This window comes from Fragaria vesca, linkage group LG5 (assembly GCF_000184155.1).
Source record: "Fragaria vesca subsp. vesca linkage group LG5, FraVesHawaii_1.0, whole genome shotgun sequence".
Lineage (NCBI taxonomy): Eukaryota > Viridiplantae > Streptophyta > Magnoliopsida > Rosales > Rosaceae > Fragaria > Fragaria vesca.
Window position 1 is genome coordinate 3790671 of NC_020495.1, and position 15878 is coordinate 3806548.

Here is a 15878-nt window from a genome sequence, read left to right on the forward strand (position 1 = left end):
TTAGTCTATAAAGAGTATTGAAGGCTGCAGTTGCAAAGACTCAGAATCATCCTACAATTACAGAATCTGTGTTTAATGTAGAAGAGGAAATCTCTGTAACACATCTCCTTTGACAATTTCTTGCTTCTGGAGTCACTTTATGAATTACTCCCACTGTTAGGACAGCTCTTCCACTTCTGCAGTGATCTTTTGCTCTTCCAAATCTTCTCCTGAAGAGGCTGTCACCATCAATGTCAATCTTCAAAGTCTTCTGGATCAACTGTCAACAAGTTTTTGACCAGGACAAGTCCAATTTTGTTTGCAGGCTCTTCATAGTAAACTGGCACTCTACTATGCCCTTTCTCCATTATCAGACTCATCAGATTCCTGTCAAGCTTGGCTTTGATATCAATTGCAAAAGTTTCATCTATAGGGGCATGGCGTCAGTAGCGATTTTCTCAGTGACTTCAAGCACTCCAGCGTTGTCTCATCATGTGTCGATTCTCCACCTTTTCCGGCCTCATTGCCATGCATATCTACAAACATACTCTGCGAAACAGAGGTACATGTCCATGGCCGAGAACATAGTCTAAGAACTAGGAAATAGTAAACTTGTAGAAACTAGAAACTTATTCTAAGCTTATGATTATAAGGAAAGTAAACCTAAGAACTCTGAAAGTTAGTGCTTGCTTACGACACTGCTTCTTGATGTGTTTCTGAAGCTTCAATTCGAACTCTTCTGCAAGTCGTTCTACGTTATTAATAGTCAATTAGTGAAGATAAGATAGAAGTATTGAGAAAGATACCCTAGCTGCAGAGTTTTAGAGATAGAAGGAGGAGATAATTTTTATTTGAAAGAGCATCTTGCGTCTTAAAACTGGTTGTTTTTGTTGGTAAAATGAAAAGGTCGGCAATAAAATAAAGACAAGATGACAAATAATTCACCAAACACAAACAAGAGACTGATCACTCCAAAAATTCTGCATCTTTCTTCTGGCCATTATCATAGGCGACAGTTCTATAATATAGTACTTTCTGTAGTCTAGCTAATGAATGTTTATTTTGACATACTTTCTTACTTGATTTGATTATCTCGTTTGTCAGATTGGTTTCTAGTGTTGTATACTCGCGTATTCGTCACACCACCTATGTAATGACGAGACAAAGATAACAAAGACATATGCTGCATACTCTATATAGAGTCAGTTAAGTGCCAAAACTTCAAGTGAGTTGCAACTGCGGATACTGAAATGACTAAAATGGAAGGACTGTTATTACCAAGAGGCAAAGATCAAAGAAAAGGGTCATGGCAGTCGTTCTTCCAAGAAGTGAAGAGGTTGAGTTGCATAGCAGGACCTATGGTTGCGGTGAATCTATCCCAGTTATTGTTGCAGATTGTTTCGATGATGATGGTTGGTCACCTCGGTGGCCTAGCTCTCTCTAGCACAGCCATAGCCACCTCGCTTGCTGCTGTCACTGGCTTTAGTCTTTTTGTAAGTCATTCATCTACTTTCTTTCACCTTTCACCTTTTAATTTTTCTTTGCATCCTTAAATCTGCTCAATTCTTGCTTTCGTTCACTTTGGTACAGCATTTTCGACATCAAAGTGTTTGTAGTGATGCTAATTAGTCTATATCATCTGACTGATCTAATAATATAGTCTTATTTATACATCCATCAGGTTGTACAGTAAACTTTTTTCCGTACTTTTAGACTTTCAGTTCTAAGTGTCTGTCAGATCATTGGCTACCAATTCATTGCGTTTCACCATTTTCTTATTCACTGATCGAACATGTCGAAGTTGGAATATGACCTCCCACCGTGGATCACAGGGATGCCAAGATGAATGATTAGAATGGTTTGTACTTGAGTGGGACAGTAAAAGTTGCTTTGGTATAAGTTTGGCAATCATTAACTGCTTTTGGTTCTTTAACCTATGAGTTCAGTTCATTAGTACTTAGTACTTAGGTGTTAGGCCTATATTAGCATTGTCATGCCACTAATCAGATTATATTAATTTGTCCCATGATAAGAGGATTAAAGATTAAACGATGGGCCTTTGCTATTTGACTAAATAGATTTTGTGACTTGCTATTTGAATAGTCAGGACTGGCTAGTGCACTGGAAACTTTATGTGGACAAGCTTATGGAGCTGAGCAATATCAGAAACATGGAATTCAAACTTACACTGCTATATTTTCTCTCAACTTAGTTTGTCTTCCTATTTCTTTCATATGGTTTTATATGAAGGACTTGCTGATTTTCATGGGTCAAGATCCTTCAATTTCTCACCAAGCTGGAAAGTTCATAGTATTGCTTATTCCAGCTCTGTTTGCTTGTGCAACTCTTCAACCACTCATTAGATATTTCCAGACACAAAGTTTGATTATGCCAATGCTTCTGTGCTCTTGTGTGACATTTATGTTCCACATTCCTCTCTGTTGGGTCCTAGTGTTCAAGTCTGGACTAGATAATCTTGGAGGAGCATTGGCGATTAGTATTTCATACTGGTTGAACACAATTTTATTGGGTTTATACATGAAGTTTTCTTCTGCATGTTCAAAAACCAGAGCTCCAATTTCTAGGGAGGTATTCCAAGGAATTGGGGAGTTTTTTCGCTTCGCTGTCCCTTCTGCAGTAATGCTATGGTAGTTCTATTCTCCCTGCATTGCAATTTCTCTAAGTTTTGGTATCTGTAATGTCTTGTTTATAATATTTTGTTGATGGTTGTAGCCTCCAGTGGTGGTCATTTGAGCTGCTCATCTTGCTGTCCGGGCTTTTACCAAATCCTACTCTTGAAACTTCAGTGTTGTCTGTGTGGTAAGTTTTCTAGTTGTGTTCCAGTTTGGAAACAGAGAAGATCTTCAAGAACAAAGGATAAAATTTTGATTCATTTGTGAAGTTTGCTCTCTACGATAATGAGCTAGAAACATTTTGAAAGAATGTTTTATTCTAATTGAGTTTCTATGCAGTCTCCAGACACTTTCGACACTCTACTCAATACCGAATGGGATTGGTGCAGCAGCAAGGTTTGTTCAGATACACCAACAGAAAATATATATTTTTGTATACCATACTGTTAATACAGTTAAGTTTGGTTAAATAGATCTTCATACAGTAAGTAATAATTCTTTTTTTTTTTTTTTTTTTTTTCTTTGAGCAGTACTAGAGTTTCAAATGAACTAGGAGCTGGTAACCCTGAAGGTGCTCGTAGAGCTACTTCTGCTGCCATGTTTCTTACAATCGCAGAGACTAGTACAGTAGCGATAACCCTCTTTTGCTGCCGCCATGTATTTGGTTACCTCTTTACCAATGAGGAAGAAGTCATTGATTATGTCAGGATCATGGCGCCTCTACTTTGCCTGTCTGTTATATTAGACAGCTTGCAAGGGGTCCTTTCAGGTTCATTACTCTTCAAGCTTAAGACTTGTACCATAATAAATTTATGTATCATTCATTCCTAGTGTTATGTATTTTCTCAATGGATCTCATTCAGGTATATCTAGAGGATGTGGGTGGCAGCATATAGGGGCCTACATAAACCTTGGGGCATATTATCTGTGTGGGATTCCAGTTGCTGCTACATTGGCTTTCTTGGTACTACTAAGAGGAAGGGGGCTTTGGATTGGAATACAAGTTGGTGCTTTTGTGCAAACCACTCTTTTAGCTCTTGTAACATGTTGCACAAACTGGGAAATGCAGGTCTTTATCTCTTAACCATTTCTTAATATATATAGCTCGGTCCTTTCAATTTATACAAATTTAAGGTGATTGACTCCAGTCTCATTTGAATTTCCAGGCAAGTAAGGCAAGGGAGCGTATATTTGAGGGAAGCTCTCCAGTTGATAATGGATTGTGCTACTAATAAGCAGAGTTCTGTTAGTTTCTCATGGGTTCAATGCTTTTTGATGTGGTATAACACATTTGCGTCTAAACCCTAAACATTGCGTATCACGCAAATAATGCAACGGAGAGAGTACATATGAGGGAAGCTCTCTTGAAGCTAATGAATTGCTGCACTAAGCAGAGAAACACTACGCAGATCGATATTATGTATTTCTGATTAGCCTTGTTTTCTATATTTATTGTGATAGGAAGGAGAAACTTGCTTCTCTTATGCCTTATGCCTGGAAGACTTGCCTTATGCCTTTCTCTTCTCTTTTTGGCAAGAAAAATGAAGTTTTTCCTCTCTGTAGTGCCCAAAGTTGTAAACCAGCAATTATTTATTATGATGAAATTCATGTAGACAAAGTTAAACCATGTTCCAGCATTTTCTTATGAAATTTGAGAAGTCGTAGCAGTTCAGCTCATTTCTGCCATTCTAAGAGAAAAGGCATCTTGCCACTTGAAAGTTGAAACTGATTAATTCTGTTGCTAATGGCAATACAATCATAGAATAACGAATAGATGACAAACACATCATATAAAATATCAGGAATTTCGTGATTTTCTCACCAAAAAGAGAATAGATGACCAAAAATTTTCCGTCTTTTCTTTTGGTCATTACAGTAGGCGACAGTGTTATAATTTTCTCTTTCTTTTGTACTCTTGCAAATAAAGTTTTTCTACTTTCATGTAATTATTTACTTTATCTCGCTTGTCAGATTGGTCTGTAATACTGGTCCTTCCACGCACGTAATGACCAAAAGAGATATATATACATATATATGCTGCATATAAGTGCCAAAACTTCGAGTGAGTTTTGCCGCAGATACTGAAATGACAAACATGGAAGAGGGATTGTTATTACCAAAAGGCAAAGATCAACTAGAGCAGGGAAAAGGGTCAGGCAGTACTAGTATTCCAACATGGTTTTCGTTCTTCGAAGAAGTGAAGAAGCTGGGATGCATAGCAGGACCTATGGTTGCTGTGATTCTATCCCAGTACTTGTTGCAGATCGTTTCCATGATGATGGTTGGTCACCTCGGTGAGGTAGCTCTCTCTAGCACCGCCATAGCCATCTCCCTGGCCGGTGTCACCGGCTTTAGTCTTTTTGTAAGTGTCATATATCTTCACCTTCTCTTGTATGTTCTTGTTTGAATCTGTTCATCATTACATGCTTTCATGCATTTTTGACGCCATACACTGATTAGCCTCATCATCATCATCTAACATGAACATATATATGGTCAGTCATATACAAGCATCAAGGTCTAGATGATGGTACTTTTTCTATTTCAGTATAAATTTATATGAATTATCTGTTCCAATTTGTCAATCATTTCAAACATGAATGTTTTTTACTTGAGTGGAATATATGACCCATGGCTCCTTAGTCCTTCCCAGGGTTGTTCCTTTTCAATCACAAGGCGACAATGCTGGTATTAATGCTGAATGAAAATCATTATAGAGTTGTCTTTGTAAGGGTTCAGGCCTATGGCTGCCAGATGTTGTTGGCTCTATTCTTTGTTTTTGGACTAGAATTCTACTTGACTAGATGACTACCAACCATGTAGGGTAACTGTGTGTAGTCTTTATCTGGGGTTACCAAATTGCACATGTACTGGTTTTCTGTTTTAATAACTGTAACCTGCTATTTGAACAGTTAGGAATGGCCAGTGCACTTGAAACTTTATGTGGGCAAGCTTATGGAGCTAAGCAGTATCAGAAACTTGGACTTCAAACTTACACTGCTATATTTTCTCTCAACTTAGTTTGTCTTCCTATATCTTTCATATGGTTCTATGTGGAGGACTTACTGATCTTCATGGGCCAAGACCCTGCAATTTCGCACGAAGCTGGCAAATTTACAATCTGGCTTATTCCTGCTCTATTTGCTTATGCAACTCTTCAACCTCTCATTAGATATTTTCAGACACAGAGTTTAGTAATTCCTATGTTCATAAGCTCTTGCGCTACCCTTTTGTTCCACATTCCTCTCTGTTGGGTTCTAGTATTCAAGTCTGGCCTTGGTAACTTGGGAGGAGCATTGGCAATCAGCATTTCGTATTGGGTGAATGCGATTATACTTGGAGCATACATGAAGTTTTCTTCTGCATGCTCAAAAACTAGAGCTCCCATTTCTATGGAGGTATTCCGAGGAACTGGAGAGTTCTTTAGCTTCGCAGTCCCTTCTGCAGTAATGATATGGTACTTTTACACTCCTTGCATTTAAGTTTCAGAAATAAGTTAATATACATGTTTTATTGAAGTTTTGGTTTCTATAATGTCCTGCTTTATTTTGTTTATTTTTTCTCTTGATGGTTGTAGCCTTGAGTGGTGGTCATATGAGCTGCTTGTCTTACTGTCTGGACTTTTACCTAATCCTGCTCTTGAAACTTCAGTGTTGTCTGTATGGTAGGTTTGATTTCGTGTCCTGCTCAGAAAAAGTTTTAAGAATTTGTCGAAGTGTGACCTCCTTACTAAAAAAGTATTGAGATGCATAATGCACTTGATGGAAGAATTTGATGTCCTAAATTCCTAATCAAGTTTTGTGGACAGTCTGCAGACCATTTCAACACTCTATGCAATACCGTATGGATTTGGTGCAGCAGCAAGGTATGTTCAAACACAGATATACCATCATTTGTACACCAAAACGTAAAATGCAGTCAATTTTGCCTTACGTACAAGTACTAATGTATCTTGTTTTCTTTGCATTGTACAGCACTAGAGTTTCAAATGAACTAGGAGCTGGCAACCCTGAAGGTGCTCGAATAGCTACTTGCGCTGCCATGTTTCTTGCTGTCACAGAGACAACTATAGTGACCACAACCCTCTTTTGCTGCCGGCATGTGTTTGGTTACCTCTTTAGCAACGAGGAAGAAGTCATTGATTATGTCAGAACCATGGCTCCTCTAGCCTGCCTGTCTGTTTTATTAGACAGCTTGCAAGGGGTCCTTTCAGGTTTATAACTCTTTTAGGTTAAGAAATAAGTTATTTCATGTTTCCAACTATAAGTGATAAATGTTCTAACATTGGTTAGATATTCAGGTGTTGCTAGAGGCTGTGGGTGGCAGCACATTGGGGCTTATATAAACCTTGGAGCATTTTATCTATGTGGGATTCCAGTTGCTGCTACATTGGCTTTCTTGGTACAACTAAGAGGAAGGGGCCTCTGGATTGGTATACAAGTTGGTGCTTTTGTGCAAACCACTCTGCTTGCTTTTGTAACAACTTGTACAAACTGGGAAACACAGGTATGTTCCCAACCATTCATGTTGAACCTTGGCCTCATTTTTAACTTTTAAAGAGGATCTTATGTTAATTTCTACTTATCTTACTTTACAGGCTAGTAAGGCAAGGGAGAGAATATTCGAGGGCAGCTCTCCGGTCAATAATGGATTGTGCCACTAAGCAGAGATCAGTGAATTTCCAATGAGCTTAATATATGTATCTATACTTTTAGGCAATGAAATTGTGGTAATAACTCATAAAAATCTGATTGTCATGAACAGAACCGAAACCATGCGGATAGGTTTGAATCTGATTGACATGAACAGGCATTGCAGATAGGCTATCTGCAATTGATAAAGATGCTCCGATTGGCAATACCGCACCCAAATGTCATATCAGAATGTACTACTAGTTTATTGAAAATTATCTGGAAAGAAGTATTATAGCATAGAAGATCTTCTTTTGTATTCTCTCTTGTCATTTACACAAATGGAGATTTATCAGATACAAGAGTTAAGGTTTATCTAGAATTCTCAATGTTAATCAGGTTCATTAACTTGGTAAGTCTCCAACTTCTAATGAGACATATACCTCAAAAGATAACAAGATAGAGTTTTGCATTTATATTTTTACTGATTTCTCTCTAAGTTAAATCAAAACTATTTTATGCAACAAAGCATAAATGCTGAGTCCAATATTGTTTTCCAACACTATTGCAACATAACCACCACAGGTGGTCGAGTTGGTAAGAGCCTAGGTGTGGAACCCCCATACCCAGGTTCGAATTCTAACCGACGCTAATTGGAGTTAAATCTCAATTTATTCTTGGTGGCCAAGGGGGAGGAAGCGTTCTGACATGATCCCTCAGCGCGGATTAGTCTCTGGGCCTAAAAAACCTTTAAAGATACCGTCGTTGATACTATAAAAAAAAAAAACACTACTGCAACGTCGGTCCAGACAAAGCTATGTGGATCCAATAGTGCAAGGTATTATGCAAAAAAATATTCAAAGTGCAAAAAATGTGGAAGATTTGGAGAATCAGTAACGTAAAGGGTTAATGCCTAAAAGGGACGCGTGGATTTAACCATAATGCCAAAATATCATGTGCCTCTTGAAAACTTCCAAATCTGATACAGTTATACAATCCTAAACAAAGACGCCAGTTTTCAATTGAGTTTAAAGGCAAAAACTTTCACGTCTCCACAATAATCCGATGTGACAAACGAGGAGGTACATTGGATTATTGAGAAGAGGTGCATAACTGTGACAGGTAGAGTGACAGAGATTTCCCACCATGGAGAAAGGATTGTTGGTAAAGGAAACAATCCAAATCTGATACAGTGATACAATCCTAAACGAAGACGCCATAACATGAATATAACATATCAACAGTAACCAATTTTCAATTGAGTTTAAATGCAAAAACTTTCACGTCTCCACAATAATCCGATGTGACAAACGAGGAGGTACATTGGATTATTGAGAAGAGGTGCATAACTGTGACAGGTAGAGTGACAGAGATTTTCCCACCATGGAGAAAGGGTTGTTGGTAAAGGAAACAGAGGAGGAGAACAGAGAAGAAGGATGTGTTGGGTTTGTTCGAGAAGTGAAGAGGTTGGGTTACATAGCAGGTCCTATGGTGGCTGTGAATTTGTCACAGTACTTTCTGCAAATCGTTTCGATCATGATGGTTGGTCATTTGGGTCAGCTCTCTCTTTCCAGTACTGCTATTGCCATCTCCTTCTGTGCAGTCTCCGGCTTCAGTCTTATTGTAAGTCCCTTCTTTTTCTGTTACTGTTTCGTTTTCTCAATTAGGGTCTGTCTAATTTAAAACTTAGGTTTGTGTTTATGATAGTTGTTGTTCACTTTCTTTTACTATAAAGAAGAAAAGGCAATGTAGGGTTCAGTTGATAGAACAAGACTTTGTAACTATTAGGCTGAATATATAGGATCAAATTGGTTTGCCAATCAGTGTTTCAAAACTTGATGCATTTTGTAATGTGTACGTTGCTGAGCAGTTTGGAATGGCCTGTGCACTCGAAACTCTCTCTGGGCAAGCATACGGAGCTCAGCAGTATCGACAGCTAGGACTACATATAAGCACTGCTATCTTTTCTCTAATGCTAGTTTGTCTCCCTCTATCTCTTGTGTGGATTTATATGGAGAAGATACTAGTATTGTTGGGCCAAGACCCTCTAATTTCGCATGAAGCGGGCAGGTTTGCAAGGATGCTCTTACCTGCACTGTTTGCTTATGCAGCTCTTCAGCCACTTTGTAAATATCTTCAGACACAAAGCTTAATCGTTCCCTTGCTTTTAAGCTCTTGCGCCTGCGTGTGTTTCCATATACTTGTCTGCTGGCTTTTGGTGTTCAAGTCTGGCTTAGGAAACCTTGGAGCAGCTTTAGCCATTGGTATGTCTTATTGGTTGAATGTGGTTCTACTAGTACTATATGTGAAGTACTCCAGCACCTGTGCACATACCAGGGTTCAAATTTCTTTTGAAGTATTTCAAGGCATTGGAGAGTTCTTACGTTTTGCTATTCCGTCTGCTATAATGATTTGGTGACCTTCTTCTTGCTAGTTTGGAACATTTTTAATTTTTTTTTTCTAGCACTCATGACCCTAAGAATTTGATTTCTCATTGATGCTTGTAGCCTTGAATGGTGGTCTTTTGAGCTCCTTACCTTGCTGGCTGGTTTTCTACCAAATCCGCGGCTTGAAACTTCAGTATTATCAGTTTGGTATGTTGAAACTATTATGAGTGGTAAAATAAGAATTTTTATGTGATTTCATGAGTAACAAGTATCATTTTCTGAGCAGTTTGTCAACTATCGCATCACTGTTTACAATTCCAGAAGCGCTAGGTGCCGCTGTAAGGTGTGTTCCGAGAGACCTGAACATATAACAAAAGACTGATTTCTAATGTCAATTAAATCTTCTTACTTTATTTTCTGATAATCTGTTATCTTATGGGGTATAGTACTAGAGTTTCAAATGAACTAGGAGCTGGGAACCCACAAGCAGCTCGTTTAGCTGTTATTGCTTCTATGTTTCTTACCGTCTCAGGGTCAGTCATTATAAGCTCAACCGTCTTTGCCAGTCGATCTGTTTTTGGCTACATTTTCAGCAATGAGAAGGAAGTTGTGGATTATGTCACTGCCATTGCTCCTCTGCTTTGTCTATCAGTTATAACAGACAGCTTACACGGGAATCTTTCTGGTTAGTTTCTATTTATTCCACAGTTTTGTTAGTGCATCTTCAAACTAGTAATATCCTTGCAGCTCAAAGTGTTCTCTTCTTTTCTTTTGTTTGAGTTCAGGAATTGCTAGGGGATCTGGCTGGCAGGACTTGGGAGTGTATGTCAACCTCGGAGCTTACTATCTCATTGGGATTCCGGTGGCTGCCACATTGGGTTTCTGGTTCGACTTCAGAGGAAGAGGCCTTTGGATTGGAATACTAGTTGGTTCTTTTCTGCAAGTGGTTCTTTATTCTATCATAACAAGTTGTACAAACTGGGAAGAAAAGGTTAGCCCTTTCGACTTTATGTTCTCTCTGACCTATAATTTTGATCATTATCTATGCTACTGTATTTCGAGCAAACTAACTGAGAAAGGAAGCAATTTGTTATTTAAATTAAGGTAGCTGCTTAAATATCAAATGGTTTAACTTCAAATCTTTTTTTGTTTCGGATGAAAACTTGTATCATTCTTTTTCTAATGAGAGACCCTTGTCTTTTTTCTGTAATATTTTTACAATACCAGGCAAAGAAGGCGAGGGAGAGAGTATTCGAGGGAAGAGCAGCTTTAGTAAGGTTGCATTGTCTTTTCAGTACCTAAGCTGCTGTGATACAGGAGATGCTTTAGAGAGCATGCAAATTTGTTGCCAATTGAGATTTAAGATTGCACTGAAGCATTAGTATATATCTCTGCCGGCATCTTCATTGATCTGACCTACTAATCTGTTGAGATACACATTGATTTGATTTACATAAGGGGATTAAGTACTCAATAGAGTACTAGAATTGCACCTTCTTGTATTGCATCCCTTTCTCCTTGAGGTGGACATGGAACAGGAAGTTATCATACAATTTTGTAAGCCTCAGTGGTAAAATTAAGGAAAGTTAGTCAAGTATGTATTCTTTTTTTATCTGCACAATGCTTAGATCAAAACTGGGAATCTGAACTTGATCACTAGCTGATTTATTGGCCCTTTCAACAAGTTTTGTGCAGTACAAGCCTCAAAGGCAGTTTATAAAGCACTAGTGTTTCAACTTTTGGGGTAAGCAAATGGCCAATGGCCTTCTTCTTTTGCAGGGATGACCATTGTTCCAGTGCAACACATTTCAAAAATCATATTCTACAAAAGATGAGCTTACTACTATTTTTTTTTTTGTAGAGGAGAGCTTACTACGTACATTTCAAGAGAAAATATCGTTAACAAAACAACACATTTCAACAACGCCGTCGCCGTTGCATTTTATGATTTATGAGTGCCACCATATCCCATTCTAACATGTCAAACCCAACTCCTATTTGTATCTTAATCATTTATTTGAATTGATAGACAATAATTATATCAACTCCGTCTGGTTTGATTCTCTTTTCTGTGTCCCCAGCATTCTGTTTAGAATTTCATTGTATCCGAAGAAACGGATCCAAATAGTCCATTTAAATGTGGTTTGGACCAAAGAGAAACCAGTACGGGCCGCATCGGGTCAGTGTATGAATCGGGTCACTGTAATACAGATTGTCGTCCTACCTTGTTGTTCATAAAACCCCAAAACCCTGAGCTGTTTGTTTCCTCCTCCGCTGAAATGGGTAGAGCCGAGAAAGAGCAACTGAACCGAACTCTGAGCCAGCACCTCAACACCATCCATGAGATCTTAGAGGTCTACTTTTTTTGTTCTTGTTCGTTTAATCTTTCCTTTCTTTTTGGTTTTTAAATTTGGTGATGATGATAAAGATGTTTGCTTCTTTGATTCGATGAAAACAGGTGTTGGATCAAAACCCACCTTCTACAGTTGAGAAGGTGAGCTGGGAAGATGTCATCCAGATGGGTAACCAAGTCTCCAAACAAGCCACCATTGGTAACTTTTTGATTTCGTCTTCTCTCTTGCCTTAAATGTTCAACTCTCTGTTTTTCTATTTCATTTTGTAATTAGTAGTACTAGTTGTCATGTATATTTTCTGTTAAATCTTCGTGTATTATTCCAACATAGGCACATAGCTGATAGCTGTGTTGTTGCACATCTGAAGCATTCAGACTTGCCTTGACTGTTAGTAATTTCTGTGAACATTTATCCTATATTGGTAGGCCATTTCGAAAAGTTGAGCATTCGGGTATTTACCCGAACAATTCTAGGAACATATAGAAAATTACAAATCAGTTGTCAGTAGCTGTCAAAATGTTGAAATCCTTCAAAATTAACTATTTTTCCAGTGAAAAGACCATGCCTTTCTGTCACTGTAAAATGCATGTTGGAGGATATATGCCTTTTGTGGTTTGGTCTATATATTTCAGTTTGCAGTTCAGTCGCATAGCTTCTTTTACTGTGTGGCATAGTCGCCTTGTGTTTGAGTAATTTAATGTGGACTTCTATTCATTATGCAGTTGGAATGATTTGGAGTGGAGAAAGAGTAGAAGCTAGAGTGATTGAAGAAAACATGACTGCCTACTTTAATATGCTACAAAGTTTTCTTCTTCTTTCGCATGGGAGTATGGTTGGTGCTGGGCCTACTCTTTCTTCTTGTGTCCACGCTTCTGTAAAGCAAGTTGTTGACTCCAGTTTCAAGTTGATGAAGGAATCTGTCTCCTTATATGGTAATCTCCCTCTCTTTGTTTCACTCATGCCCATCTATACTCGCACAAGTAGACTTTAGTACCAACATGTGCATTGGTTGAGGATGTGCAATTTGATTTGCAGCATATGTATATCAATTTATTGGAGTTGACCAGTATCGGTTGGAATATGGTATAACAAATGGATCCTTATTCTTCACTTTGAATGCACACTTGCAGGAGCAGTGAATAAAGACTGGAAATCGTCAATTCCACAGTTGGCTGGTGCAGTATGGGAAGCCTGTTCTGCTCTTAAGAAGACCCCTGCCGCAAATGTCACAGCAATTGGACGGGCAGTGACACAGGTTGCAGTCACTATGAAAGATGTTCTTCGTGAGATGAAGGAGCTTAAACCGGCTACTGACCCAACAGAAGATGAGGCTGAAGCAGAGATTGAGCCTCATGATGATGAAACTTCTAGTGACAGTGATCTGGGAAACGACTTGTCACCTGAAGAGATGAAAGTTGCTGAGCTAGCAATTGATGCCGTGTCTGAGACTCTTGTAGTGATGAAGGAACTAATTCGGACCATCACAGGTTTGCTTAAACGGGAAAATCCAAATGACAGTAGTCTTGTGGATTCTCTAGAGAAATTGTTGAAGATGTGTCAAGGAATTGGAGAACAGATAGATGAGCTTGGAGCTTGTCTCTACCCCCCACAAGAGGTTTCCACTATCAAGACAATAGTGGAAAAAATGTCCAGCCTTGCTGATGATATGAAAGCTGAACTACAGAGTCTTGGAGGAAATTTGGAAGCTTTTATTCAGGCATGTGATTGTTTGAAGAGTTCATTGAGACGGCTTGATTCTGCTGTAGACTGTCCAACGACTGTTGATTTAGAAAACAGAGTGCAGAAGATTGATTTGAACAATTAAGAGGAATATAAAAGTTTGAGTGATTATTGAAGCAGAAATTTTGTAAGTTTGTTTTCCATATAAAGGAATCTCTTCTTGTAATGGTCTTGTTAGAACAGTTGAAAATTCTAGATGAGTCTTCTGTTAGGCTACTAGGATTGTTTATATCAGTTCAAAAGTTGAAATCAACACCGTTGTGTACTGAAGAAACGTTCTTCTATCATACTAATGGTTAGCAAAATCATGAAATTGATAAAGGCCATTCACCCTTCAATAGATATCATATCATGTTACATCGTGTGGTAAAGTACAGAATCCTTACAAACTGAGTATACAGAACACTACAAACAAATTTTGTGCATTTAAGCAAGTATGGTATGTTTCACCGGCCACTGAGCTTCACCAACCAGGCACCACCCAAGTAAAGACCAAGGAGAGGTGCCGCTAGAAGACACTGAGTGAGTGGATCGGTTGACGGTGTAAGCACAGCAGCTACCACAACAGCACCGACCACAACATACCTCCAAATTGACAGCATTTGATCTCCTGATACTAGACCAACTTGTCCAAGGAGAACTTGTATGACTGGGACCTGGAGAAAAGATAAATGTAAGTTATTTGCATAGTTCCCACTGAAAGATCCAATTCACAGAGCACAGACCAATATTCAATATTGAAACTTGTTTCTGGGTTGAAGTGTATTACGAGTACTGATCAGAATACGAAAAATGTCATCTTTAAGCACTTAGAACGGATTTGAAAGCATAGTCATTACCTGGAAGGACAAGCCTGTGCTGAACAATAGCACGAGAACGAATTCAAAGTACTGATCTATGGACCACAATGATTCCACAACACCTTCGGCGTAGGTGACAAAAAAGTTCAAGGCTGCTGGCACCAAAACAAAATAGGAGAAGCTGATACCAGCATAGAAAAGTACTGATGAACCTAAAACAATCGGCCCCAGAAATTTCCTCTCGTCTCTCGTTAATCCTGGCAGCACAAAGGCTATGATTTCATACAGAATAACTGGACTCCCTAAGAGAAGGCCACAATACCCTGACACCTGCAATGCACAACCAAAAAGATTTCCTTGTCACACTGTCTTCATACATAACCAAATTCATGAAGAGCAAGCAGCCAAAAAAACTCAATCTAACCTTTAAAGTAGTGAAGAAGAACTCGCCAGGAGCGAGCTGCAGAAACTTTACACCTTGCGTCTTAACAGGAGCTTCAAGAAACACTATAAGATCCTTTGAAACCGCAAAGCATCCCAACATAGCAACTCCCACCGCTGCAACTGATACAAATAATCTCTGACGCAGCTCTTCAAGATGATCAAATATACTCATCTCTTTATCATCCGGCAGTAGCTCTTGACTCGGATATAAAAAATTGTAAATCGAACTTCCTTCCTCTTCTTTCGATTTTTCATCAACCTCATCTACATTGCACATCAAATTAAACTAGATTTCAACTTCTGAACTAAAAAACATCAACACAGTAATAACTACCAAAGGCACTATCTTCCGCTCAGTAACAATTAACAAATCTCCGTAGTCGAATTTAAGGCATATTTAGCATCTAAATGTACTAAATTACTCCAAAAATGAAATGAAATCTTTACTTCCTATAAGCTGAAACCGAAAATTAGCAAAATTAAAAATATTTAAAAAGAAAAAGAAATTGTGAGCTTACCAGGTCTATCTTCGACGGCGGAGCCAAGCCCAGGCCCAGGCCCAGCACCGAACTCCTTCTCTCTCAAATCGTCATCCACGGCAGAGCAAACGACGTCGCTTCTCAACCTCCTCCGGCTTCTTAAACCGCTAAGCTCCAATCTCCGCCGCCTCGAATAGTGCGCCGGAGCTAGCTGGTTTCTGATAGGGCCGAGCCGCTCGTGGCTGCGATTTGGAATGAAGTGTAGATTGGAAATGGAAGCACAGCTCGTGCTTCCCATCTCAAAACTTCGCGTCTTCTTCTTCTGCAAATTTCAGAGCAAACCAAAAAAGAATGACTGGTCAGTTGTGGCTCTCTTCTTTTCTTTCTCAGATATTTGATTTCCCAGAGCCGTGGCGCATTTTAGCGCGACT

General features: G+C 38.8%; 5 protein-coding genes across 6 annotated transcripts; 4 read left to right on the forward strand and 1 right to left on the reverse strand.

Annotated features, from left to right (window-relative positions):
- The first annotated feature begins 369 nt into the window (after positions 1–369).
- LOC101300441 (MATE efflux family protein 9-like) lies at positions 370–4039 on the forward strand. Its single transcript, XM_004298974.1, has 8 exons — positions 370–541; positions 1084–1472; positions 2083–2627; positions 2713–2799; positions 2952–3008; positions 3143–3381; positions 3476–3681; positions 3779–4039. Exons 2-8 carry the CDS (start codon positions 1230–1232, stop codon positions 3842–3844), a joined length of 1443 nt encoding a protein of 480 aa, XP_004299022.1. The 5' UTR covers positions 370–541; positions 1084–1229; the 3' UTR covers positions 3845–4039.
- Positions 4040–4686: 647 nt separating this feature from the next.
- Positions 4687–7623, forward strand: LOC101300145 (MATE efflux family protein 9-like). Its single transcript, XM_004298973.1, has 7 exons — positions 4687–4974; positions 5525–6069; positions 6190–6276; positions 6421–6477; positions 6587–6825; positions 6913–7118; positions 7210–7623. The coding sequence occupies exons 1-7, from the start codon at positions 4699–4701 to the stop codon at positions 7273–7275; spliced, it is 1476 nt and encodes a 491-aa protein (XP_004299021.1). The 5' UTR covers positions 4687–4698; the 3' UTR covers positions 7276–7623.
- Positions 7624–8594: 971 nt separating this feature from the next.
- On the forward strand, positions 8595–11406 carry LOC101300722 (MATE efflux family protein 9-like). Of its 2 annotated transcripts, XM_004298976.1 has the most exons (7): positions 8595–8866; positions 9114–9658; positions 9751–9837; positions 9917–9973; positions 10077–10315; positions 10416–10621; positions 10858–11406. In XM_004298976.1, the coding sequence occupies exons 1-7, from the start codon at positions 8627–8629 to the stop codon at positions 10930–10932; spliced, it is 1449 nt and encodes a 482-aa protein (XP_004299024.1). In that variant the 5' UTR covers positions 8595–8626; the 3' UTR covers positions 10933–11406. The 2 variants fall into 2 exon arrangements, with proteins under 2 accessions (XP_004299024.1, XP_004299023.1); XM_004298975.1 differs by having other exon boundaries at positions 10416–10992.
- Positions 11407–11793: 387 nt separating this feature from the next.
- On the forward strand, positions 11794–13945 carry LOC101301196 (cyclin-D1-binding protein 1 homolog). The gene is made up of 4 exons (XM_004298977.1): positions 11794–11984; positions 12089–12182; positions 12707–12916; positions 13115–13945. Exons 1-4 carry the CDS (start codon positions 11910–11912, stop codon positions 13807–13809), a joined length of 1074 nt encoding a protein of 357 aa, XP_004299025.1. The 5' UTR covers positions 11794–11909; the 3' UTR covers positions 13810–13945.
- A 43-nt stretch (positions 13946–13988) lies between these two features.
- On the reverse strand, positions 13989–15859 carry LOC101301490 (sec-independent protein translocase protein TATC, chloroplastic-like). Its single transcript, XM_004298978.1, has 4 exons — positions 15487–15859; positions 14949–15232; positions 14564–14854; positions 13989–14380 (listed from the first exon to the last, which is right to left on the reverse strand). Exons 1-4 carry the CDS (start codon positions 15743–15745, stop codon positions 14171–14173), a joined length of 1044 nt encoding a protein of 347 aa, XP_004299026.1. The 5' UTR covers positions 15746–15859; the 3' UTR covers positions 13989–14170.
- Positions 15860–15878: the final 19 nt, after the last annotated feature.